The 23,555-nt window shown below is 68.0% G+C and overlaps 3 protein-coding genes across 7 annotated transcripts in view; 1 reads left to right on the forward strand and 2 right to left on the reverse strand.

Annotated features, from left to right (window-relative positions):
* The window catches only part of FHIP2B (FHF complex subunit HOOK interacting protein 2B), a 29,409-nt gene extending 11,655 nt beyond the window's left edge, over nt 1-17,754 (forward strand). Inside the window, exon 18 of the transcript XR_008469921.1 lies at nt 17,717-17,754. The gene's annotated coding sequence lies outside the window, so the exon portion shown is untranslated. The remainder of the gene's footprint in view (nt 1-17,716) is intronic.
* Nucleotides 186-14,282, reverse strand: HR (HR lysine demethylase and nuclear receptor corepressor). Of its 5 annotated transcripts, XM_054225053.1 has the most exons (20): nt 14,158-14,282; nt 13,524-13,599; nt 6,775-7,635; nt 5,259-6,087; nt 4,637-4,808; nt 3,836-4,068; nt 3,616-3,765; nt 3,436-3,522; nt 3,220-3,341; nt 2,973-3,051; nt 2,655-2,818; nt 2,294-2,527; nt 2,028-2,199; nt 1,719-1,794; nt 1,398-1,528; nt 1,190-1,285; nt 963-1,102; nt 730-897; nt 506-610; nt 186-413 (listed from the first exon to the last, which is right to left on the reverse strand). In XM_054225053.1, the coding sequence occupies exons 3-20, from the start codon at nt 7,582-7,584 to the stop codon at nt 351-353; spliced, it is 3,831 nt and encodes a 1,276-aa protein (XP_054081028.1). In that variant the 5' UTR covers nt 7,585-7,635; nt 13,524-13,599; nt 14,158-14,282; the 3' UTR covers nt 186-350. The 5 variants fall into 5 exon arrangements, with proteins under 5 accessions (XP_054081028.1, XP_054081030.1, XP_054081031.1 ...); XM_054225055.1 differs by lacking the exons at nt 13,524-13,599; nt 14,158-14,282 and adding an exon at nt 13,049-13,210; XM_054225056.1 differs by lacking the exons at nt 13,524-13,599; nt 14,158-14,282 and adding an exon at nt 12,515-12,547.
* Nucleotides 17,755-17,821: 67 nt separating the features above from the next.
* Nucleotides 17,822-21,141, reverse strand: REEP4 (receptor accessory protein 4). Its single transcript, XM_054225066.1, has 8 exons — nt 21,055-21,141; nt 19,983-20,055; nt 19,820-19,896; nt 19,499-19,619; nt 19,230-19,343; nt 18,888-19,020; nt 18,605-18,774; nt 17,822-18,501 (listed from the first exon to the last, which is right to left on the reverse strand). The coding sequence occupies exons 1-8, from the start codon at nt 21,084-21,086 to the stop codon at nt 18,436-18,438; spliced, it is 786 nt and encodes a 261-aa protein (XP_054081041.1). The 5' UTR covers nt 21,087-21,141; the 3' UTR covers nt 17,822-18,435.
* Nucleotides 21,142-23,555: the final 2,414 nt, after the last annotated feature.

Here is a 23,555-nt window from a genome sequence, read left to right on the forward strand (position 1 = left end):
CTGCCGGTGCAGAGACCGCACCAAACTCATCTCACCAGTGGCCTCCGCCAGCCACCAAGGGCTGGGACCACCCCGTGCCAGATCCCCACCCTGTCCCCTGGGTCACCCTCGGGCAGGGATGGGGATGAAGGCAGACGCCGAAGCGGGTGCTGGTGCTGCCGGTGGCCCCGGCACGGTGCAAACACTTTATTTCCCGGCTGTCCCGCACCCGCCCCGAGCATCCCCGCGCCGTGGCGGAGCAAAGCACCAAGCCAGAGGTGCTGGGTCCCCACGGCGGCGTGGCTGTGGCTGTGGCCGTGGCCACCAGCGCTGGCTTTGTTCAAGCATCCTCCTGGCGTGCCGTGGCCACCTCACTTGCAGCCCCGCAGGATGCCCACGGCCTCCCGCACAGCGGAGAAGATCATGCCGTCAAGCTGCAAGGGTGCAAAGATGGGGAGGGGGGGAGTCAGCACCCCTCACCCCCCACCAGGACCCCCCTACAGCCCCCAGATCGCCACCCACCCACCTGGGCGCGGAGCTGGGGGTGGGTGCTGTGGTCCCGCAGGCGAGCGGCGTTCTCCGGGGAGAGGAACCGCTGCTCCACGCTGATGGTGCCGGTGAGGCTCTGCACCTACCCGCAGCACGGCGGCGTGAGGGGCCGGGGCTCAGCCGTGCCTCAGTTTCCCCAGGGGGTTTTGGCACAGCTGCCCCCCCCCGGGGGAGGAGGGGGGTTGGAATTGAGCTGCCTACCTGGTGGGGAGCCCCGGCGGGGACCAGCACCGCATCCCCCAGGGACTGGAGGAGGGTCCAGCTGCTCACCCCGCACTCCTCCCGCAGCCGCCTCCGCAGCGAGACGTCCAGGTAGCGGCCGGGGGGCTCCGCCGGGGCCACCCCCTCCTGCCCTTGGTCCTCGCACGCCTGCAGAGGGGTGGGGGTGAGCGGAGTCGGGGGTTCAGGAGGGTCCAAGGGGTGATGGCACCCACCTTCTGCAAGAAATCCCTGATGCGGCCGGCATCCTCAGGGCGGAAGATGTGCCACAGGGCACCGGGTTGGCTGCCGGCATCCCAGAGCCGTTCCTTCAGCGGCGCATCCAGACCCTCGGCATCGGCTTGTGGGAGCAGGTCTGGGGGCAAAGGGGTGCTCAGAGGGGGGTCAGGTGGGGGGCTGGGGCAGGGAGACCCCCCCCCCCCACTCCATGCTCCCACCTTACCCTCCCGTGCCGCGGTGTGCACCAGGACGCTGATGGAGTCGGTTGCCTCCACCGTCAGGTTTTTGGTCCCAATGGTCCGGTCCTGGGGATTGACGCCTGCAAGCGGGAGCGGGGCGGTGGGTGAGGATTGGCATGGGTGGGGGGAGCCCAGCTCGCCCCCTCCCACACACACATCCCCAGCACGGCAGGGTTGCCGAACGGCACTCACCATAAGCCACGCAGACCCGTGGGCGCAGCCAGGGCCGGGCCCGCTGGCCCCGCAGGTAGGTGGCCAGGTTGAGGCGGCCGGTGGGCCCGCAGTACTCTGGCAGTGGCAAGCTGGTGCTCAGGTTGGTGGCCCTGTGGCACAGGCACGGTCCTCAATACTGGGATATCGGGTAGAGCCGCCCCCAGCCCTCCTCGCTGCATCCCACACCGGGATGCACCCTGCTGCTGTTTCGGGGGGCTGGGGAAGGGAGGGGGCACTGGGCTGCCAGAGGGGGGATTCCCCCCCCCCGCACACCCTGCTGAACCTTCTGCCATCACCTACCGGCACAGCTCCATGTCCCCAAAGCCACTCTCCAGCTTCAGCAGGTCCCCACCGCCCTGCTCCGGCTTCGGGGATGCTGCAGGATGGAGCACGGCATCACTCAGGGGGATGCTGGCGTCCTGCCGCCGGGAGGGAGGGAGGGATGCCAAGGGAGGGAGGGATGCTGAGGGAGGGAGGGAGGGAGGGATGGATGGATGCCGAGGGAGGAAGGGATGCCGAGGGAGGGATGCGCAGGCTGGCTCACCCTCCCCCCCGCCCCTTACACCCCAGAATGGTACTTGAGACCCCACTAACTCATTGCACGCTTACCAGCGCTGGCAGCAAAGCCATCCCAAAACTCCCGGCTGCTCATCCTGACTCGGCTGGCTGGTACCCGCAGGTTCACCGCCTCCACCGCCCGCTCCCCCCCGGCCGGGCGGAACGACTCCGGCCCCCACAGCCGCCCCTCCAGCCTCTTCTGCAGCCCTGAAACAAGGACAGGCTGCCGGGGCAGCCGGGGCTCAGCGGGGCCAGGGGGTAAGAGGGGGGGTCCGCAGTGCTGCTGTGCATCCCCGGGGTTGGGGGGGGGGGCTCACCTGGCCCCGCCGCCAGTGCTCTTGGAAGAGTTTGTAGTTGCTGGCGTGGCCGGGGTCGTGCAGCCAGAGCAGCCCGCTGGGGGCTAGGATGCAGTGGGAGGTGGGGGGGCCGGAGGGACAGGGGGGGCTAGGGGGGCTGGGGGGGCTCAATTCGCCCCCCGCCTGCCTCTCCTGGATCTTCCTCTCCACCACGCGGGCGATGATGCTGTCCAGGATGCTGGTCAAGCGGTTGTCCTGCGGGGCGGGGGGGGGGGAATACAAGGAGGGGAACCGCATCAGCCCATCACAGCCCCCCCCCCCCCTCCCCCAGACCTGCTGAGGGGTGTCGGTGAGGTGGGGGGGGGGAGAGCACAGGACTCACGCTGGGCAAAGCGGGGGAGACGGGGGCGAAGGCCATGCGCACCCCGTCCTGCCCCAGGCACAGCTTGACGGCGGTGGAGGCGAGGAGGTCGCAGAGGGTGGCGGTTTGCACGGCCCCCCGGGGGGGCGGCTGCCCCGGCGATGGTGGCCCCCCCTCGGGGCTCTCTGCTCAGGGGGGAGAAAGGGGTGAGGGCTGCCCGCGCCCTCCTCCGCCTCTCGTCCCCCCCCACCCAGCACCCCACAGGGGATGCGGTGCAGCATCCCCGACCCCCCCGCAGTGGGGCTGTCCCCGCAGCGGGGGGGTCGCAGCCGGCCCTACCTTCCTTGATGGGTCGGGAGGTGTCGGCTGGGCCATCACCGCGGGACGGGAGGGTGGGCACCGCAGCCCCCGGCAGCTCCTGAAACACCCCGGTCCATGCGGGCATCCGCAGGGGACCCACATCCCCTGTCCCCGAGGCTGGTCCCCTCCCCAGCATCATGCACAACCCCCGCCTCGGGCACCCTTTTGCAGGGGTTGGGGTGCACCTGCACCCCCTTTTACCACCAGTCATGCCCCCCCCCGGTACCTGGCTGCTCCCCGGGGGCTCCACCAGGCTCTGCTCCACAGCCCCGTCCCCGCAGGTACAGTGTGACTCGATGCTGAATTTAGCCCGGACCTCGTGGAGCAGCTTCCAGAGCTGGGTCAGGACTGGGGACAGAAGGGGGACAGGCAAATCAACCCCTGGCAGTGGGCAAAGGGGGGGTCCTGGGGTTGGGCGGGGGGGGGGGAACGACACACTCACCACAGGTGGGGACAAACTGTGTGGGGACGAGGGACGCGACGTGGTGGTCTTGCCCGGGGATGCACTCAGGCAGCTGCGCCGGACCCTCTGCATCAGAGAAAGGGCGCGTTCGTCCCCAACCAAGCCCCCGCGGGGCTGACACCCCCTTCGCAAGCCCCCCCCCCAACCATGTCCCCGTACCGTGGCCATCAGCCTCCTGCCTGCTGCGGTGGCACTCGGGGCACAGCTGGAAGCCACATCTGGTGCAGCTCCAGTGGGAGTTGAAGAAGCCGCGCTGGCAGCAGTCGCAGAGCTGGGGGGCTCCTTCCCCCCGCCTCCAGGCCGTCACCCCTGCTGGAAACGCAGCGCTCAGCCTCCCCAGTGCCACTGGCGTCACCCCCACAACCCGGTCCCCGCTTACCCTCGGGCCCGCCGGGGGCTCCCGGCCACACGTCCCTGTCCCGGCGGACGGCCTCGCAGAAGGGGTCCCCCAGGACCCCCAGCAGGTACTTGGCCAGGCAGAGGCTGCTGCCCGTGCTCCTGTTCCCTCGCTCGGGGCCGGACCCCTCCAGCCACAACGTCGTGTCCCCATCCGCCTCCCCCAGGGTGCAGAAGCCATCGACACTCAGCTCCCCGTCGTCCCCAAAGGCAAACCTGGGGGAGAGAGGGGACAGGAGGGGATGCTCCGAAGTGGGGTGACAGGGGAGGATGCTCTAGATCAGGGTAATGACAGAGGATGCTCTGAAGTGGTGACAGAAGGGGGATGCTCAAAAGTGAGGTGGCAAGAGAGGATGCTCAAAAGTGGGGTGCAGGAGGGGATGCTCAAAAGTGGGGTGACAAGAGAAGATGTTTAAAAGTGGGGTGACAGGAGAGGGTGCTCTAAAGCGGGGTGATGAGAGAGGGTGCTCTAGACTAGGGTAATGAGAGAGGATGCTCTGAAGTGGGCTGACAGAAGGGGATGCTCAAAAGTGAGGTGGCAAGAGAGGATGCCCAAAAGTGGGGTGACAGAAGGGGATGCTCTAGATCAGGCTAATGACAGAGGATGCTCCAAAGTGGTGACAGAAGGGGATGCTCTAAAGTGAGGTGACAAGGGAGGATGCCCAAAAGTGGGGTGCAGGAGGGGGACGGTCTAAAGCAGGATGATGGGAGAGGATGCTCCAAAGCTGCTGGGAGCCCCCCATCCCGGGCAGGGCTGCGAGCTCCCCAGGAGCCCCGGGCTCACCTGCGGAAGTGCAGCAGCCTGCAAGTGCTCTCGGGGGGCTCCTCCTCCTCTTCCTCGCCTTCGGGGGCCCCGGCGGCCCGGGCAGCGCAGGCACAGCACCGCGGGATGCTGTCGGGCAGGGTGGTGCAGGGCACGCTCTGCAGGCACCAGGGCTCCCGCGGCTCCGGTGGCTCTAGGGGAGACGGGAAGGTGCTTTGGGACACCGTGGATGGGGACACACCAACCGGGAGGGACCGGCAAGCCACGGCGGGGGCTGGAAACTGGGCCAGAAAGTAGGGCTGGAAAGTAGGGCTGGAGATCTGCGGAGGTCAGGGCTGAGATGCCAGCACCTCCCTGAGAGCTCCGAGCCAGACACGGTGGTTGCCACCCCCTAGGGCATCACACCCGAGGATGCTGCGCTGCTCCAAAGGGGCATTTCTCTAAATCCCCGCCCTGGGAGTCGCTGCCAGAGCCAGCCGTGCTGGGAAAAACCCCAGCGCAGCAGGTTTCCCAGCCCTCACGTGTTCGCGGCTCGTGTTTGTGGGTGCCGGGAACTGGGATGCAAAACTTCCCCAGAGATCTGATGCTGCCACCTCCGTCTCCCTGGACCCACCAGGCATCTCCCCCCGCCCCCGAGCCTTACCTCCCTCTCCCAGCTCCATCCTCCTCTCCTCCGCGTCCCCTCCATTCTCCGGGCATGCCACAGCCATGGTGGCCTTCATGCCCCGTTTGGCAGCCCCGGCACCCTCGCCGGCAGCGTGGGGTCCGTCGACGGTGCCGTGCGGGCGCTTGGCCGAGCGTTTGCCCTCACCGGCCAGCTCGGGGCCACCGTCCCGCCGGGGAGCCTTGCAGCGCGGCAGCGACTGCTCCGAATGCCGCGTCAGCCAGGTCTTCTTCAGCTTGGTGTGGTTGCTGGGTGGGCACGGAAAACGGTCCCCGGGGATGCCCAGGGTGGGCTCGAAGGGGCCGAGCACCCCACAGCCCACCCCCGGGCACCCATCGCAGCCCGGTGCGGGGCAGAAGCAAGCCGGGGATGGCTCTGGCTTGGCAAGGGCCAGCGGGTAGTGCCCATCCGTGAGCGGAGGTGATGTGTCAGGCTCCCCCGGTACTCCAAGGCTTTGGTACTCCAGGTCTTTGGGCTCGGAGGGACGGCCTGAGCCCGGCTCCGGGGGGAAATCGGTGGTGTTGGCCCGTGTGCCCACCCAGGGACCCCCGCAGCCCCCCACGGCACCGGGCTGCAGGAGGAAGAGGGGGTGGCCGGTGCTGGGGGGAGGCGTGCGGGCATGGGGAGCGGGCACCGCCGAGCTGCCCCCTGCTCGGCCATCCCTCCACGGGGCTCCCGGCAGCTCCGGCACCGCCGGTTCCCCTTCCCCGTCTCCATCCTGCCCGGCCTGGCCCTTGCCCAGCATCTGCGATAGCGCTTCGTCCTTGGCCGGGGGGTGGAAGCTGGGTTCTTTCTTCGGGTAAAACTCCTGGAGGGGAGCAGAGGGGCTGTCAAGGCTGGCGTCACCCCAGATGTGGGTCCCCGTCCCTGCCTCCGTCACCCACATCACCGAGAGGTGGTGACGGGGGGCATGCCGTGGCCGTGCCTCAGTTTCCCCACCACCACCCTCCTGAGTTGGGCACCCGCCCGGTGCTTCCCAGCCCCGGGTGCCCGATCCCGTGGGGTGCCCGTGTCGCCCCTGCCCGCGTGGGAAAGGAATGGGGAGCCGCAGCGGCGCGGGGTGCGACGGGCGCACCCACGGGCTGGCGGCTCTGCCTCCCGCCGCCTCCGTGCCGCGGCTCCGTGACTCAGCCCCGGGGGCTTGCATCACGCCGTGGTGGGGAGGGGGAGGAGACCATCATCCCCCCCACTCCCTGCCATGGGCACGTTGCCCCATCCATCCCTTCGCGGGGACCCCCCCCGCAACCCTGCCAAGCTGCGGGAGCGAGCGAGGGGCTGCATGGCGGTTGGGGGGTCACCGATGCCGGGTGCAGCCCTGTCCCGGAGCCGGTGCCAGCATCGCCTTTCGCAACCCGCCGCTCCCAGCCGGGTTCAGCTGAGGCTGGAACCCGCTGTCACCCGGGGTGCGCGGGGGCCAAGCCCTGAGCATCCCGGGATGCCGGAGCGGTGCCACCATCGGTGCCAGGCGCCAGCGTGGCCGCCCGGGGTTGCCTACCTTGTTCCCTGAGCTGGAGCAGTCCTCGAAGGGGGACGGAGCCGCCTTGCACCTCGGCGGGACCCCCAGGTAGATGGGCTGGCCCCAGGCGGGCACGTAGGAGCCCAGGCGCCAGTCCACGCCGGCGAAGCGCCCGTCGCCCATCGTCCCCGGTCCCTCCGTCCCCCCGCCGCCGAACGGGGGGTCAGCCGGGGGTCCGGTGGGCAGCAGCGAGGACAGGAGGAAGGGGCTGTGCTTGGCCTCCACGAGGAAGGGGCAGTGGCGGAATGCCGGGGGGTCACCGGCACCGTCCCCCGCAGAGGCGCGGGGCTTGCCGGTGGTGTCGGGGCGCTGAGTCTCCATCCCCGGGAAGGGCAGGGGGTAGCGGTGGTACGCGTGGCTGTAGAGGGCCAGGGGGGCCAGCATGGCCTCAGCCCACCGTGGCCCCTGGTGGTCCTTGCAGGGCTCATCCCAGCCCGCCTTGGGCTGCCCGTTCCTGGGCGGCAGCAGCGGCGGGAGCTCGGCTCCATCCTTGGGGCGGCACAGGGTGTCGCGCAGGCACGGTGGGGCCGGTGGGTAGGGACAGCCCAGCCGGCCACCGGCAAGCTCCCGTCCTGTCCCCAAGCATCCCTCGGAGCCCCTCCAGGGACACCCCTTCTCCACGCCATAGCTCAGCTTGCCGGGCTCCTGGTAGCCCGGGAGTCCCAGTTCGGCGGCGGTGCTCCGGGACAAGACCACCCCGCTGCTCTCCATGCCCCGGGCGTCCTGCGCTGCCTCCTGGGCTCTCCTCCACCGTGGCGGGGTCTCCCCCATCCTCGCGTCGCTGGCCATGTCGCTCTGCCGCTCATGTGGTGCTCAGCGCCGTCCCGGGCTGGCCGGACCCTGCGGGCAGGGAGGGGGACATCAGTGGGACACACCGCAACGCACCGAACCCTTCCAGGACAACCATACGTGGGTGGCAACGGGGGGGGGAAACTGAGGCACGGGGATGGTGGGGGTTGGTGCTGGCGTGGGGGGGCTGCTTTCAACCCCCCCAGCTCCATCCTCCCACGCCAGATGGGAGGCTCCCTGGTACGGCGAGGGGATGGTGGGCCCCCTGTCCCCCGGGGAGGGCACATGGCCGGAGAGCGGGTCCCCACCCTGTCCCGTCCCTCCTGTCCCCATCCCGGCGGGGCTGGCGGCCGGCACGCACCCTGCGCCCACCCGTCCCTCCGCACCCAGCCTGGCCCCGCGCCCGGCCGCTGGCACCCAGCGTGGGGAGGCCTTGCCCCGCGCAGGTATTCGCCTCCGGCCAGGGCTGGGCTGCGCTTCCCAGGAGGGTTTGCAGCAACGGAGGTGGGGGGGTACGGGGGGGGAGAAGCTCCCAGCTCCCAGAGGCCCCTCCTGGGAGAGATGCCTGGGGAGATTTGCTGGATTAACGCTCCTCCGGGACCCAGGCCACACGCAGACGCAGGGTTCGGAGGCAGTCCTTGCCGCAGCCGGCGATCGCATCCCTTCCCGGCGGAGCAAATGCCACCCCCTGTCCCCCAGCCCTCCCTGCTCAGCGGCCGGAGAAGCCGTGGGGGACAGGCATGGGGGTCACCCATCTCCGAGCCCTGATGTGGGGCAGCAGAGAGCCACCCCCAATGGCCAGGCAGGTGGCTGTGCCCCGGATGGGACCGTGTGTCCCCAGAGCCACCTGTCCCCATCACGTCTGCTTCCCAGGGGAGGTCAAAGTCCCCATTCCCATGCTGCCGGGAAGCTCCTTGCCCAAGCAGGGACACCCTGGGGCGTGGGGACACCCTGGGCAAACCCACCCCGTCCCCCCGGGGGCACGGGACCCAGCCGGGCTCTCCCACCCAGCCCCACACCGGGAAGATGCTCCGGGCACCGGTGCCCTGAAGCTGCCTTGTCCCCCTATCCCTTCAATCCCATCCAGAGCACCAGAAGCCGGTCCCATCGCTCGGCGAGCATCCCCGCCGTCCCACGGCACAGCCAGCTACCTGGAGGGTCCATGGGGGACCCCGCCACCTCCCTTGCAGCGGCGAGGACAAGTGGGCGTCTCCGCCGGTGGCACCGGGTCCTGGAGAAGGCGATGCCGGGGCGCGGGGGGGGGGGGTCGTCAGGAGCACCTAGACCCACAGGCTGAAGGGATCCGGCTCCGGGATCTGGAGGAGGCAGAAAGCCGCCCGGGCGGCCCTGGGGACGTTCTTCTCCGAATGCTGGAGCTGGAGTTTTTGATCCATTGGTCTGGGGAGCTCCGTGATCCTCCTGCCTATCGTCCTAGCAGTGGGGGGATCCCGGCGTGCTGGGGGGGTGAGGGATAGAGGCACCCAAGGGAGCGTCGACGGCGGCCAGCAGGACCTTCCCCCCGGCTCTAGGCAGCCTTGGGCATCTTGGGGCGAGGGATGGCAGGACGAGGCGGCGGATGGCGGCTCTGCTCCCTGCAGCCTCCGCCGGCTCCTCCGGCAGCGACTGGGCGGCCGGGAGCGAGCTGAGGGCCGGGAAGCGGCGCGGGTGCCGGCGGTGCCGCCCAGCCCCGGGGGTACCGGCGCAGGCAGCGGCGGCCGTGCCAAAGGCGGGCAGGTGTGCTCTGCCCCGCGCGAAGAAAGCGCCCTTTGTTCGGCAAGGCGGCCCGAGCCACCCTGTCGCCAATGAAAGACGCCGGCCGCCCGCTCCGGGCGAAACTGGAATGGGAGAAACACCGGGATGGGCCAAGAGCTTCAGCTCCCGGTGCTATGGAGGATGGGGGGGGTGCCGGCGGTGGCATGCCCAGTGCAGAGCACGCGGCCACCCCATGGGCTGGGCATCCCGGGGGCTCATAACGCCTTCAGATTTGTCCAAACCGTAAGGATTTGGCCTCAACCCGTGCTGACACTTCGCCTGTGCAACAGTCCGGGGGTTGCCCTGCGTTGCAGCCGAGCCTTGTCCCCCCGCCGCCATCCCTCCCCCTGCCGCCATCCTTCCTCCGGCTGCCTGGGATGAAGGCAGAGCTCCTCTGCCTCCCCTCCGGGCTGTAGAACCCGGATGCCGTCCGAGGGGTGTCAAGGGGCCAACGCGGAGCACGAGGCTGCTACGGCAGCATCCGCCCTGCCCAGAGCTGAGGAGCACCTGGGGCCACCTAAAGCCCTGGCCCGCAGCCCACCGGCCGAGAGCCAGGGCCTGCCACCCTGGCAGAGCTCACACAGCGTCGTCCCCCCCGCCCCCCAGCACACGCACACCCCCCCCCCAGCACCGCTACGTCGCATCAGCGAGACACACCGACCCCAAACCCCCTGTCTCCCACCGCCCCGTTGCCCTCTCCCGGGGGTGGGATGCTCCAGCCGGGTGCGTGGGGCAGCAGGACCCCCAAGTGGGCTCCGGGAGAGGGACCCGGGGAGGGGGACGCACACACACACGCACACACACACGCACACACGATGGGTGCCAGCGGGTTTATGTAACGTGTGTGTGTGTGTCCCGGGGACACGCTGCGCGGAGCTCGCACGCCTTACATAAACCCCAGCCGTTCCGCATAGCCTCCCCCGGCATGGCACGGCACGGCACGGCACGGCTCGGCACCGCAGCCGGGGGGCTAGCGGGGCAGCCCGGGGGGCTAGCGGGGCGATGGGGTGAAGGCAGGCCACGGGCCCGCGTGAGCTGAGCAGCGTGATTAACATCAGACCACGGGGCTTCGTTACAGCTCAGCAGCTGCCGTGCGGTCTGGCCCCGCTGGGAGCCGAGGAGCCGTGGTTAACCCTTGCCGGCACCGCCGTGGCTCAGGGCGCTGGGTGCCACCAGGGCGCCTTCGCGATGCCAGCGGGTCCCCATCCCACCTCCAGCGTGGATAAACCCACAGCGGGGTCCCCTCTGGCCCCGCTCGGTGAGGAGGGGAGGGCTCCGGGGGTGAGGGGGGTTGTGGGGGGGGGGTGGTGTTGCGGCACTCAGGCTGCCGCTCGCTGCACCCACTGGGTGCCAGGGAACAGGGAGGGGACCCAGACAGGGCTCGGGGCATGGGCGAGCCCGCGCCTTCCTGCGATGAGAAGGTGCTGAAAGAAAAACCCTCTTCCCGTCGTTCCCTCCCATCGTTCCCCAGGGATGATGGCTCCGTCAGGGCTCCGGGGGTGGGGAGATGGGAGTCGGGAGCGCCCCGGGAAGGGTTTTGCAGCATCCTGGCATGGCCGGATGGGCTAGCGGGTGCCCAGGGTGCCAAGGGAGCGATGGAGAAGGGGACGCTGGCATGATGCTGGCAAGCCCCAAGGAGGGGGCCATGAGCAGCAGGGAGCGGGGAGGCGGGGGGGATGCTGGAGGGGCAGGAGGGAATTTCCCACCCTGCACTGGGGCAGCATCTCCGGGCGCTGCACCCTCCCGGCCATGGCGGGGCTGCTCCTCCTGTGCTGGGGAGGCCCTCGCGAAGCCTCCCCCGCGGCCAGCGCAGCCCCCGCAGGGCTTGCCACGCTGCCGGCAAGCTCTTCTGGGGCTTGGCCACCATCCCGCCCCATCTCCGTGGCTCCGGCAGATGGGGACAGACGGGGATCTCGGTGGAAAAAGCTCACTGGTCCCCCCACAGCCCCGCTCTGCTGATGCCGAGGAGCCTGCCAGCCCTGCCCCAGCGCCCACCTCCCCTGCCCTGCCCAGGCCAGCTCCAGGGACCCCAGGAAAGGTCTCCGCAGTCCCCAAAACCCACAAGCCACCTCCAGAACCCACCAGCCACCTCCAGAACCCACCAGCTCCCTGCCTGTCCCAGCATCACCCACAGAAGGTCCCCCGGGGCAAAGCAGGGGGGTCTGGACTGGGCTTGAGATCTGCGAGGCTTTGCTGGGAGAGAACCCCCCGCCCTGGGGCGGGAGGGGGACACACTCTGCCTCGGTGGCTCGGCCCCAGAGCTCCAGTCTCCCTGGTTTTTCCCTTAAATCGGAGGGCGAGCAGAGGGACGGCGAACACCCACGAGCCCAAGTGCTGGCCAGAAAGACGCTGCAGGAGGCCGGAAGCTCCCGAATTAGAAACCTCGGCATCCCTGCCCGGCTCGACGCCGGAGGATGGGGGGACAGACGCTGAGAGGACACGGGGTGGAGGGACGCTGTCCCCATGGTGTCCCCTGGGACCATGGGGGGATGCGTGGCCGTGCGGGGCAGGGATGCTCCAGCACTGGGGAGGGGGATGGATGGGGATGGATGGGGATCTCGGTGCCAAAAGCTCACTGGTCCCCCCACAGCCCCGCTCTGCTGATGCCGAGGAGCCTGCCAGCCCTGCCCCAGCTCCCACCTCCCCTACCCTGCCCAGGCCAGCTCCAGGGACCTCAGGAAAAGTCTCCGCAGCCTCCAAAACCCACGAGCCACCTCCAGAACCCGCCAGCCACCTCCAGAACCCGCCAGCCACCTCCAACCGCAAAAACAGCCTGGAATTCATCCTTTTTCTCATGCACAACAGACTCGACATGCCCCTTCTCCTGCTTGCCCGGAGCCCCCTCCGGCTCCCTCTGCATCCACAGAGCCCCAGCCCTTCCTCCTCCTCCTCCTCCTCCTCCTCCTCCCCTCCTCCTCAGAGCTCCAGCACCGAGCCCGGTACCTACCTGCCTCCACCATGACGCAGGTGAGGAAGATGAGGGCACAGGCAGAGGAAAGCAACCCTGTTCTCCCCCCCCCCCCACCTCCTTTTAGCCCAGCACCCGGCAGCGATGGCAGGGAGAGCGTTCGCTAATCTGCACCCGGTGCTTACAAAAAAAAAAAAAAAACGAAAAAAAAAAAGAAAAGAAAAAGAAGGGGAAAAAAAAAAAAAAAAACACCAAAAACCCACGTCAAACCTTCAGGAGTCTGGAGGCTGCGGCGGAGCGGAGGGCACGGGAGGACACTCACTCCCACACGAGCAGCTTTCTGGGAATTAGGGCCACAGCCCAACTGCTCTGGCAGCCTGCGCTCCCCTCCAGCCCTGGCTGCCGGTACGGCGTGGCCTGGGCAGCTGCCCCGCCGGTAACGGCCCCGCCGCCGCAGGGTCGGACACCGCTCCCGGCCCTAATCTCCCGCTTTTCCCTGGGGAGGTGAGTAAGCAGCGCTAATCCCGCTCGCTCGGCCGCTGGGGAGAAAGGAGACGCTCCCCCCCACCCCACCCCGGCCTGGGGGGCTGCACCCCGACACCCCCTGCCCTTCCTCAACCCCCCCCAGCAGAGGGGTGGGCAGCGCAGGTCACCCCATCCCCGGGCAGCTCTGGGATGCTGCGCGCCCTCCTCAAGGCGAAGGCTGGGACGGGGCAAGGAGACGGAGGCAGGTTGTCCCCATCAGGAGGGACTGGCCGCGGAGAGGGGACCGGGGGACGTCGCAGCTGCCCGCCGCCAACCCACCTTTGCGGGTGTCCCTCGTGCCCATGCGGCTGCGTGCCAGCCCCAGGCACGGCGAGGGGGGATGCTCGGGGGGATGCGGGAGCCGGTGCGGGATGGCGCTGGATGCTCCCGTCCCCGCATCCCTCCTTCCCATCCCGGGGGAGGACGGGCAGGACGAGATGTCCCAGCGAAGCCAAGAGCGGGGGCACAGCGCCCGTCCTGTGCCACCCCCTCAGCTCTCCCCCGCCCCCCCCCACGCCCCCCCCAAAGCCTCCGGGGACTCCTGTTTACCCAGCCCAGCGCCAGCAACCGGCTTCAAATACCTTGATGTAATTAAAAGCTCACCCCCGGGGCCAAAGGCTTAGGATGGCAGCCAGGGACACGGGCAGCCCTCTGCCACCTGCACGCCGCGGAGGCAGGGGCAGGCAGCTGCCTGCTGCCCGCTTCCCCCCCCCCGCCCCCCCCCCCCCCACGCCAGGGTCCCCACAGCACCTACCTGGGGGCAACGGGGGTCTCCTGCCCCTCTTCTGCCCCCGCCGCCGGCCAGCCATGGCGATGGGGCAGCACGGCTCCTGGGCGCAGGGAAAAGGGAGTCACCGACGGCGGGCGGCCCCCTGCCCCCTCGCTGCCCACCTCCTCCCAGCTTTCCCTTGGTACCCGGCGATGCTGCGTGGTCCTCAGAGCCCAGCAGCGCCCCCCCCCCCCCCAAAATCCTCAGCGACAAGTGTCACGGTGGGGACGTGGCTCCCGCCATGGGACGCGGAGCCGGAATCGTCCTCGGTGCCAGCGCAGGCTGTGAACGGGGCTGGCTGGGGACAGGCAGGTCCCCGGGGGTGTTGGGGGGGGGACAGGCGGCTGCGGGGAGGATTTGAGGGGGGGGGGGCGGGATGCAGCGTTCCTTCAGCTGTGTCCTCCCACACCCCCGTCACCTCGAACGCCCCTTCCCCGCCTGCCGCCGCGCTTTCCCACCCGCCATCCTCTTCCTCGCCATCCTCTTCCTCGCCAGTGGGGTGATGGCAGCCCGGGGGCAGGTGTGCGTTTGAGGACATGATGGTGGGGGGGGATGCAGGAGAGAGTGCTGCGTGCGTGTGTGTGTACCCCCCCACCAGCATGGGGGAGGAAGGTCTTACCTGCCCGGCGGTGATGGGGAGAGGGGGGGCTTTTACCCCCTGCCCTGCCGAGCCCCCTGCCCCCTGCAGCTCCGCATGGTGCCTCCTTGCCCTCTGCGGCGGGAGGCAGCTGAAAGCTCCCGGAGGGGGGGGGGGGGGGGGGGGGGGGACGCCAGAAAAAAAAAAAAAAAAAAAAAAAAAAAAAAGAGGCTGCATTTAAACAACAGACATAATTATGCTTTTGATACCGTCTGCTAAAAATACAGCGCTGTGCCGCACGGGGAGCCATGTGTGCGAGGCCTCACATGGCTCCTGATGGAACAGCTGACTCAGGCGGTGGGGACGGAGGGGGCCGGCGATGGGGCGGGGGGGACACCCGGCCAGGACACTTGGACCCCCGCCACGGAGGGGCCGGCTTGCAGGAGGGTGCTGCTCTGTCAGGGACCCCCAAAACGGCCGGTTTGAGGGGGATGAGGGCAGCCCCAGGGGTGGCACCAGCATCCCCCCCCCACCTCCTCCAGAAGGGCAGCAACCCCCAGTTTGGCTGCAGTGGGGTGAAATGAGCTGGGAAAGGGGCAGGGAGGGAGGCGGGGGGGGGGCTGCAGGGTCACTCGGTGCCACCAGCATGGGGTCGGGGGGCGCAAAACCGGTGCTTGGCCCCCGCAGCAGCGCAGGGGGATGCTGAGGGTTGGGGGCTGCGGGACACCGGGGACGGCACCCAAAGCCAGCAGCGGCTCCCAGGGAGGTCTGGCCGGCGGATCCCGTTAATGAGTAACGATCCCCCCGCCACCCTGCGACCCGGGGAGGGAGCAGAGCCAGCCACGGGGCACGGGACCGGGGCTGTCACCTCCTACGGCACCCGGCCGTGGCAGCCCCCCCAGCGCTGACCTTTGGCAATGCCAAGGCACCGGTTCATGCCATCTCCAGGCTGCTGCCTGCCAGGAACGGGACGTGCCTGTCCCCGGGGCCACCAGCTGCCCCGGGGTTTAGTGTCACACTTCCTTGGAGCATCAGACGTGTGTGTCCCTGTCCCGCTGGGAGAGGGGACACCCCTGCGTCACCCGGTCCCCCTGCCAGCAATCAGGGATGCAAGCGGGAGGACAGGGAAGCCCCGGGAGGGGGGAACGGGGGGCACAGGGAAGGCGGGGGGGGCTGGCAGGAGGCAGCGGCCGGGGCAGTGACCTGACCCTCGCTCCCACTAATGCCTTTCCATCAGGGAAGCTGCTTACTGGGACGCGAGCTGCCCGGCTTACGTGACCTCCGGCAACCCCGGAACGCAGAGGAACGCTTCACCCCGTTCCGGTGAGGACCCCTGCCCCGGGGAAAGGCGGGGAAGACCCCGCAGTGGGGCTCAGTCCCCCCCTCACTGCCAGCACAGCCCCGCCACCCCCTCCCCGCAGGGGACGGTGGCCGCGGGCGGGCGAGCTCAGGTCAGCCATGTAATTGCCGGGCTGAAGCGCTGCCAGCCAAGGGAGATTACGGCTTTGCTGACTGCAGCCTGGCACAGCCCCGCGCGCTGACACAGCTGGGATCAGCGCTGGCACCGGAGGGGGGTGCCTCAGACCCCGGGTGGTGGTGGGGGGGGACGGGCTGCACCACCCCGGGCAGCTTTCACCCCCTCCTTGAGTTTCTCTCCCTGGGGAATACGCGGGGCTCTTGCCAAAACTGGGGTCGGGCGCCAGGAGTCCTGGTTCCCTTCCTGGTTCTTAGAGGTCGCTGCTGCTTGTGCCTCAGTTTCCCCAAGCTGGGCAACGGGGGCGCTCCCCACCAACCCCCCGTCCTGGGGACGGATGATGCTCAGGCTCCCATCCAAGGCCAAGTGCAAGGTCCTGCATGTGGGTCAGGGCAATCCCAAGCACAAATCCAGGCTGGGTGGAGAATGGCTGGAGAGCAGCCCCGAGGAGAAGGACTTGGGGGTGTTGGTGGTGGAGAAGCTCAACACGAGCCATCAACGTGCGCTGGCAGCCCAGAAACCCCCCGCAGCCTGGGCTGCGTCCCCAGCAGTGTGGGCAGCAGGGCGAGGGGGGGATTCTGCCCCTCTGCTCCGCTCGGGGACACCCCCCTGCAGTGCTGCCTCCAGCGCTGGGGACATCGGGAGGACACGGAGCTGTTGGAACAGGGACGGAGGAGGCCCCAGAGATGCTGGGAGGGCTGGAGCCCCTCTGCTGTGGGGACAGGCTGAGAGAGCTGGGGGGGTTCAGCCTGGAGAAGAGAAGGCTCTGGGGAGACCTTGGAGCCCCTTCCAGTCCCTAAAGGGGCTCCAGGAAAGCTGGGGAGGGACTCTGGAGCAGGGAGGGGAGCCATGGGACGAGGGGGAAGGGTTTTACACTGACAGAGGGGAGACTGAGATGAGATCTGGGGAAGAAATTGTTTGCTGTGAGGGGGGTGAGCCCCTGGCCCAGGTTGCCCAGAGAAGCTGTGGCTGCCCCATCCCTGGAGGGGTTCAAGGGCAGGTTGGCCGGGGCTTGGAGCAACCTGGGCTGGTGGGAGGTGTCCCTGCCCAGGGCAGGGGGTGGCACTGGGTGGGCTTTAAGGTCCCTCCCAACCCAAACCACCCCATGGTTCTACACTGCTGCCACCTCGCTCACAGCGTGCCCCCAGCCTCCTCCCGGCCAGCCCCGGGCTGGGGGGGCCGGTACCCCATCCTGGGGGTACCCCACTTCCCAGCTCAGCATCCCAACCGTGGTACCCGGGGTGGGGGGGGGCCGGCAGCCCCAGCCACCTCCCCAGGCTGTATCCTTGGAGGAACCATGTTCCCTAAGCGGCTTTAGGGGGATTACGGGCAGCCCCCTGACCCTTGCGTTGTCCCCACCCAGCCTTCCTTCTCCGCTGCTTTAAGTAATCGTCTCTGAGACAGTTTTACACGGTTAATCCAGCCACCTCCACCTAATCTGCTCCAACACCCCTGCTTGCCCCGGGACGCCCCCCTACCAAGCTCCGTGGTGGGGTTGGGGGGGGGTGTCGGCTGCCTCCCTCGGGGGAAGCTACAAGCAGGGGCAGGCGCTCTCCCTGCCCTGGGAAGACCCCCAAAAGCGAAAAGCAGCCAGGGGCTAAAAATAAAGCTGGCCCGAGGGGCGAGGGCAGGAAGGATTGGAAGCGAGGGGATTGATGCCAGAGAGCAGGGCAGCGGGGGACAGCAGGGCTGCCGGGGGGCACGGGGACAGGAGAGGCAACACGAGCAGCATCGTCACCTTGTGCCACCCTGCCCGCCCCACTGAGGCTTTGTGCCCCATTGTCCCCCACTCCGGGCAAGGGATAAGACCCCGGGGGAAGGGGCAAAGGGAGGGGAGATGGGGGGGAGCCCCGGTGGGGAGATGCCCACGGCCGGGAGCACTGGGACAAGCCGGGGCTGGTGGCCAAGGATGGGGACGTCTGCCCGCAGCCCTGGCTGTATGCCGGGGACCCGAGTGTCCTAGCAGGGGACAGGGGGGGACACACAGCGGCTGCGGCCACACCGTGGGGGACACGGCTACTGCAAGGAGGGGCTGAGATGCGTCCCTGCACCCCCGACACCCACCCTCCCACTCTGCCCCACGGAGACCACCCACTGCACCCCACCACAGCCCCACGCACCCCGGAGCGGGTGTGTGTGTGTGTGTGTGTGTGTGTGTGTGTGTGTGCCCCCTCCCCGGGGAAGGGGACAGCCTTTAAGGAAAGGGGACGACGGCCGTTTCTGAAAGTCTGATACAACATTTATTTTTTTTTCCCGTGTACAAAAAGCCCCCGTCTGGGAGGGGGAGAAGGTTAAAAGCCACGCGGTGTCGGGCAGGGCAGGGTCAGGCATCGCTGCCCCGGTTTCAAGTATGGGGGGTGTCAGCTTTGGGGGGTGTGTGTGGGGGGGGGACACACCGTGGCCAGGGGCTGTGTCTTTGGCTTCAGAGGAGAGATGGGACAAGGCACGTCCCCTCGCTTTCTCCCAGGGGATGTGGGGGGTAAGGCATGACGGCAGCAGGAGAGGGCTGGGGGGGGCCCAGCAGAGCCTGTAGTGTTCACGGGGTGGGAGAAAAGGGGAGGGGGGGCAGACCCCACGGGAGAGGTGCCGACCCGCAGCAGCGGGGTCTGGGAGGGGACACGGCTGGGATCAGCGTGGGGACCGAGCTGTCTCAGCGAGGGAGGTGCCCGGTGCGGCCGCAGAGGTCAGGGACGGTATTTACAGTGTAAAGCGGGGTGTGTGTGGGGGGGGAGAGCCCCCTCCCCAGGGCCGGGAGGCACCAACCGTGGCTCCCCCCCAGCCCTGCCCCCGCTGTTTCAGCAGCAAACTCATCTTAAGACTTGCGGCAGAGGATTTTCCCGGGACCATTAGCTGTCCTGCTCCGGTGGAGCCGCTTTCTTCCTGATCCGGCTACGCAAGAGCCGGGAAGAGCCCTGGGCAGGGAGAGGGATGGGTCAGGTCCCCCTTGTCCCCAGCCCCGCGCCATGGCATTTTCCCGTGTCCCCCCCCCCGCCGCACACACCGCCACCATGGTACCTCTTTGCCCGGCATCGTCTTCCTCACTGAGCGAAGGCTCTGGCTGCGGGAGAGGGGTTTGTGGTCCCGGCCGTGGGGCGAAGGCTTGGGAGAGACCTGCAAGTCCGACCACAGCTCCTCATCCTCCGTCTCGCTCTCGTACTGCCGGCCGGCCACGGGCACGCTGTAGCCTGGGGACAAGGGGACACACACCACAGCTCCCGGCCACCGTATCCCTCGCGTAAATCCCCCCCTACCGCCGTAATTTGTTGTCGTCGTCCATCCCCCCCCCCACCAAGCTCACCCAGCAGCTGCCTGTGGCTCTCCTGCTCCTCCAGGTAAAGGGGGTCCCGGTAGTGCAGGGGGGTTTCGTCGGGGATGGAGCGCAGGTCCTGCATGCTGAAGCTGCGGAGCCGCCCGGCCAGCACGCCCTGGCTCTGGGGGTGTGTGGGGGGGAAAAATAACACAGAAAGGATGGAAATGAGCCCCACAGGACAAACCCCAACGCACCCAGGCGATACAATCCCACCGGGCACCCAGACACCCCTCTCCTGCCGCCCCGTGTCGGGGGTGGCAGTTTTCTGCCAGCATCCCCATGGATGAAACATCCTCAGGGAAGCGGAGGATCCTGTCCCCTTCCCGGTACCTTGGTGGCCGCTTGGATGGCGGCGGTGGCTGCCATGTTGAGACCCCTTTTGCCGAAACGCACCACGGTTTCGTAGCTGCGTTCCCTGGCCTGGATGATGCAGGTGTCGATCTCCTGCCGGAACAACCGCGGTGGCGCTGAGCGTTCACGTCCCAGGGCATCGCCACGTCCCAGGGTCCTTCTCAGCCACCCGAGATCCCCCACCCCAGGGCACATGGGACACACCCCACACCCCACCCCCCCCCGACCAGGAGCCAGGCAGCCCTTACCTTCTCCTTGCGGGACAGCGTGGGGTGCACGAATTTGCGGTAGAGCAGGCTGGCCCCCCGGGTGTAGGGGGAGAGCAGCCAGATGACGAAGGCCATCTTCATCTCGTAATAGAAGGGAAACCTGCCAGGGAAAGGGGGGGGCGCGGGGAAGAAGAGAAGATACTGGGTGGGTGGGGGGGGTCCAACGGCACATCCTGCCCCCTTGCAGGGGGGGTGACACCCCTCACCGTAGCATCAGGCCCCCTTCCTTCCCCTCTCTAGGGCACGGGGACCCTGCCAGACCCACTCCCCCCCTCCCCTGCCTCCGTCCCCCAGGCTCACCAGGAGATGAGGAGGTCGGTGACGGTCTCGGTGGCCATGAAGAGCGCGAAGACGATCCAGTACATCATCCAGCGGACCTGGGGGGAGCGGGCAAGCGGGTCACCCCTGGGGGTTAGAGCCTGGCAAGGAGCTGCCTGACCCCCCCCTCCTCCTCCATACTCACATATTCCCGGATATTTTTGCTCTTCACAGCCTTGTAGGAAGCGTAGGCTGGGTACAGCATCCCGAAAACCAGCCTGTAACGGAGAGGGGGGGTGAGGCACGCCGGCCAGCCCGCGTAGAGCAGCAGCAGGGTGGAATAGCAGAGCCGCTGCCCCCAGCGCCGCAGTTTGGCTTTGAGCCCCCCCAGCGCCATGCCGGCCCCGCGGCCCTGGGGAAAAGGCACAGGAAAACAGGAGGGAGAACCGGCTGCGAGCGCGGCGGCGCTCCCAAAAATAAAAAAATAACCCTCGCCCACCCTCGGCGGGGACCGGCCCGACCCGTCGAGGCAGTGGCAGGAGGCAGGGCAAGGATCAGTCCCGCCGGTGACAACCTCCCCGCTGCCCGTGGGCGAGGTGGCAACCCCAAACGCGCAGCTGGTGGCCCGGCAACTCAGGGCTGCGGGCCACCCGGTAGGGAAATCACTTGCCCGCTGTGTGGCATCGCTCTTGCCATCACCCTGATCTCCCACCCGGGGATGAGGCCGTGGGTGCCTGCCCCCCCCGCCATGGGCACGCTCGGCCACCGGCCGCCCAGCCCAGGTGGCCACAGCGTGGGAGTCAGGGGAGCGAGCGGGCCCGGGTGGCAAGGATCCAAAGCCGAGCTCGCCATCCCCTGGAACGGGCAGGGGGCCAGCAACAGGTCCGAGACACTTGCCCATCTCCGGGGCGGGATGGGGGGCTGGTTGCCCCCACAGAAGCGCTGGTCGCCCACCAGCAGCTCCGCGCCCCCTCCCAATTCCTAACTGGGGCAGCTCCGCTAAAGCGGGACCGGCATAGGGACCCCCGGGGGGGCTGCCCGTTAATCGGGGACCCCCCGGGGGGCGCTGTCCGTTAAATAGGGACTGCCCGGGGCGGGGTGGGGGGGGCGCTGTCCGTTAAAAGGGGGGGCTTGGCTCAACTCCCGCGGGCATCCCCTCCCTGCAGCCCACCCCCGCCATGGGAACCACCCCGGGCAAACCCCCTCCCTCCACCGGAGACTTCACCCCCCCACACACCCCGGTTGCACCGGGACCCCCCCCCCCGGCCCCCACTCACACGATCGCCCGACTCAGTATCCAGGACACCATGGTGCGGGCGGGCCCGCCGTGCCGGGCAACCCCCGGGCGGGCAGATCCGCGTTATCCCCTCCCTCCCCGGACCCCCCGATCCCCCCCGGAACCCCCCCCCTCCCCGATCCCCCCGCGCTAACGAACGGCTTGAATGTTGCAGCCACGGGTTCTGCGCATGCGCACTCCAGGGCGAGCGCGGGCCCCACCGCGCTTCAGCGGGCAACGACGGCTCTTAAAACGGCAACGGCGGCTCTTAAAACGGCAACGGCGGCTCTTTTAAAACGGCAACGGCGGCTCTTAAACAGGCAACGCCCCACGAGCGACTCGGTGGGTCCCACAGCTCTCCTGCCTTTGACTACCAAAATCGTAGAATAGGTTGGAAGGGACCTTAAAAATCACCGAGTCCAAGCGTTAGCCCAGCACTGCCCGAGCCGCCACTGACCCATGTCCCTCAGCACCATGTCTGCCTGTCTTTTAAATCCCCCCAGGGATGGCGACTCCAGCGCTTCCCTGGGCGGCCTGTTCCGATGTGTGATAACCCTCTCGGTGACGAAATTTTTCCTAATACCCATCCTAAACCTCGCCTGGCGCAACTTGAGGCCCTTTCCTCTTGTCCTATCGCCTGTTCCTTGGGAGAAGACACCGACCCCCGCCTTCTCTCCACCCTCCTTTCAGGGAGTTGTAGAGAGCGCAAATCATTGGGTTTGTATTATTGTTTTTTTACAGGCAGGGAAGGGAGGGAAAGACCCTTTGCGTGACGCTGGGGGATTCATTTTGGTTCTGGAGGCAGGGGGGTGTGATGCTCGGCTGGGGTATGTGCGCAGGGTGGGGTGTGCTGAGCACCCCACTGCAATACAAGGGGGGCAAGAGGGCAGGGAGGGAAGGGCTGCGGGAGCTGGGGGTTTGGGCGGAGGCGGGAGCGCTGCTGGGTCATGCCAAGGCAGTCAGATGTGCTGGCACCACCCCGAGGTGTTGATTCAGCGGGGTTTTACCCTCGGCTGCTGCAAAATCCCCTCCCCGGCGCGCCTCACCTGGGTTTACATGTGCGCTTAACCTTAAGCAGCCGCTCAGGCGTGTTGCTGAACCCGGGCCAGGGCTCTGCGGCGGGCGTGGAGCCCTGCAGGATGCTCGGGGGAAAACAGAAGTGGATCCCTGCAAGATGATGCTCAGGAGAAAATAGAAGCTGCCGCTTCTTCCCGGAACAAGAGTGGGGCTGAGTCCTCTCCGATGGACCTGGCATCGCTTTTGGGCCACCTTCCCCTTAGCCGTGCATGCCCAACAGTGGTCCAGGGCACCCCTATCCCAGTCATGTTCACTATCGGGGTGCCAGCACCCCTCTGCTCCCCTCTCTGTGCTTCCCACCTGGCTTGAAAACCTGACCTGTAGGGAAACCGAGGCAGAGAAGCGCGTCGATGCCCTGCTGCGGCACCGGCTAGGGCTGGGCGCTCTGCCCTGCCTTGCACCCAGGGCAGGACCGGATCCGGCCGCGGGGCTGCACCAGGGAAAGGATCAGATTCAGGTCCCGTACCTCCCCGAGGTCAAACCCTGCTCCCCAAAAGCCGTCTGTGCCCCGGAGGTGCCTGTTACCATTGAGAGGATCTTTATTTGTGAGCTTAATTGGTGGTTTTTCACATGCATGTTAATATACCTGGGGGACAGGGAAACGCTCCCCTGGAAAACCCGCCGGGCGGCTCGGGGTGCAGCAGGATCCAGCTGGGACTCCCCTCCCTGGGGAAATCCCTCCCGCTTCCCCTTCCCCGGCCACGGGCCAAGGTGTCTGCAGCCAAAAAAATGAGCAGGCAAGACATGTGCAGGGCCTGGGGGACCCTAAAATAAGGGTTTCCCCCCTCCTGGGCTTGTTGAAGGAAAGGAGTGCTGCGGGACCCCGGCTGGAGCGGGACCCCTGGGCAGGGGGACACCATCCCGGGCATCCCATCCCAACCCATCCATCCCATCCCATCCCATCCCATCCCATCCCATCCACCAGCCGTGGGTGGTCACAGGGTGGCCACTGGCAGACACAGACGGGGCCGGGTGTCACAGTGTGTTTATTGTGGGGAGCGTTTCAGCGGGCACGTACACCCTGTGTCCGGCTGGCACGCTGGGTCCTGCCCGGCAGGGGGGGACACAGGGGGACACAGAGGGAGCTGCTGGACATGCACGGAGAGGGACGGGAACAGCCCTGCTTCTGCGGGTGGCAGCACTGCCTCGGCAGCATCCCACCAGCCTGGAGCATCCCTCTGGCCTCGGGCATCCCATCCTCCTCAGGGCATCCCATCTGCATCCTTCTTGGAGCATCCTGCTGGCCTCGAGCACGCCATCCTCCTCAGGGCATCCCATCTGCATCTGCCTCGGAGCATCCTGCTGGCCTCGAGCATCCCATCCTCCTCAGGGCATCCCATCTGCATCCTTCTTGGAGCATCCTGCTGGCTTTGAGCATCCCATCTTCCTCAGGGCACCCCATCCTCATCCTTCGTGGAGCATCCT

The sequence above is a fragment of the Rissa tridactyla genome, chromosome 20, assembly GCF_028500815.1.
Source record: "Rissa tridactyla isolate bRisTri1 chromosome 20, bRisTri1.patW.cur.20221130, whole genome shotgun sequence".
NCBI lineage: Eukaryota > Metazoa > Chordata > Aves > Charadriiformes > Laridae > Rissa > Rissa tridactyla.

Bases quoted from the DNA above. Each gene is read 5' to 3' on its own strand.
- HR (XM_054225053.1), bottom strand. From the start codon at position 7,584: ATGGCCAGCGACGCGAGGATGGGGGAGACCCCGCCACGGTGGAGGAGA. The intron at 4,809-5,258 runs GTAAGGCTCGGG...CGTCTCCCCTAG, and splicing joins GATGGAGCTGGGAGAGGGAG to AGCCACCGGAGCCGCGGGAG. The intron at 898-962 runs GTGGGTGCCATC...ACCCCTCTGCAG, and splicing joins TCAGGGATTTCTTGCAGAAG to GCGTGCGAGGACCAAGGGCA.
- REEP4 (XM_054225066.1), bottom strand. From the start codon at position 21,086: ATGGTGTCCTGGATACTGAGTCGGGCGATCGT. The intron at 20,056-21,054 runs GTGAGTGGGGGC...TCTCCGTTACAG, and splicing joins ATACTGAGTCGGGCGATCGT to GCTGGTTTTCGGGATGCTGT. The intron at 18,502-18,604 runs GTACCATGGTGG...CTCCCTGCCCAG, and splicing joins AGACGATGCCGGGCAAAGAG to GGCTCTTCCCGGCTCTTGCG.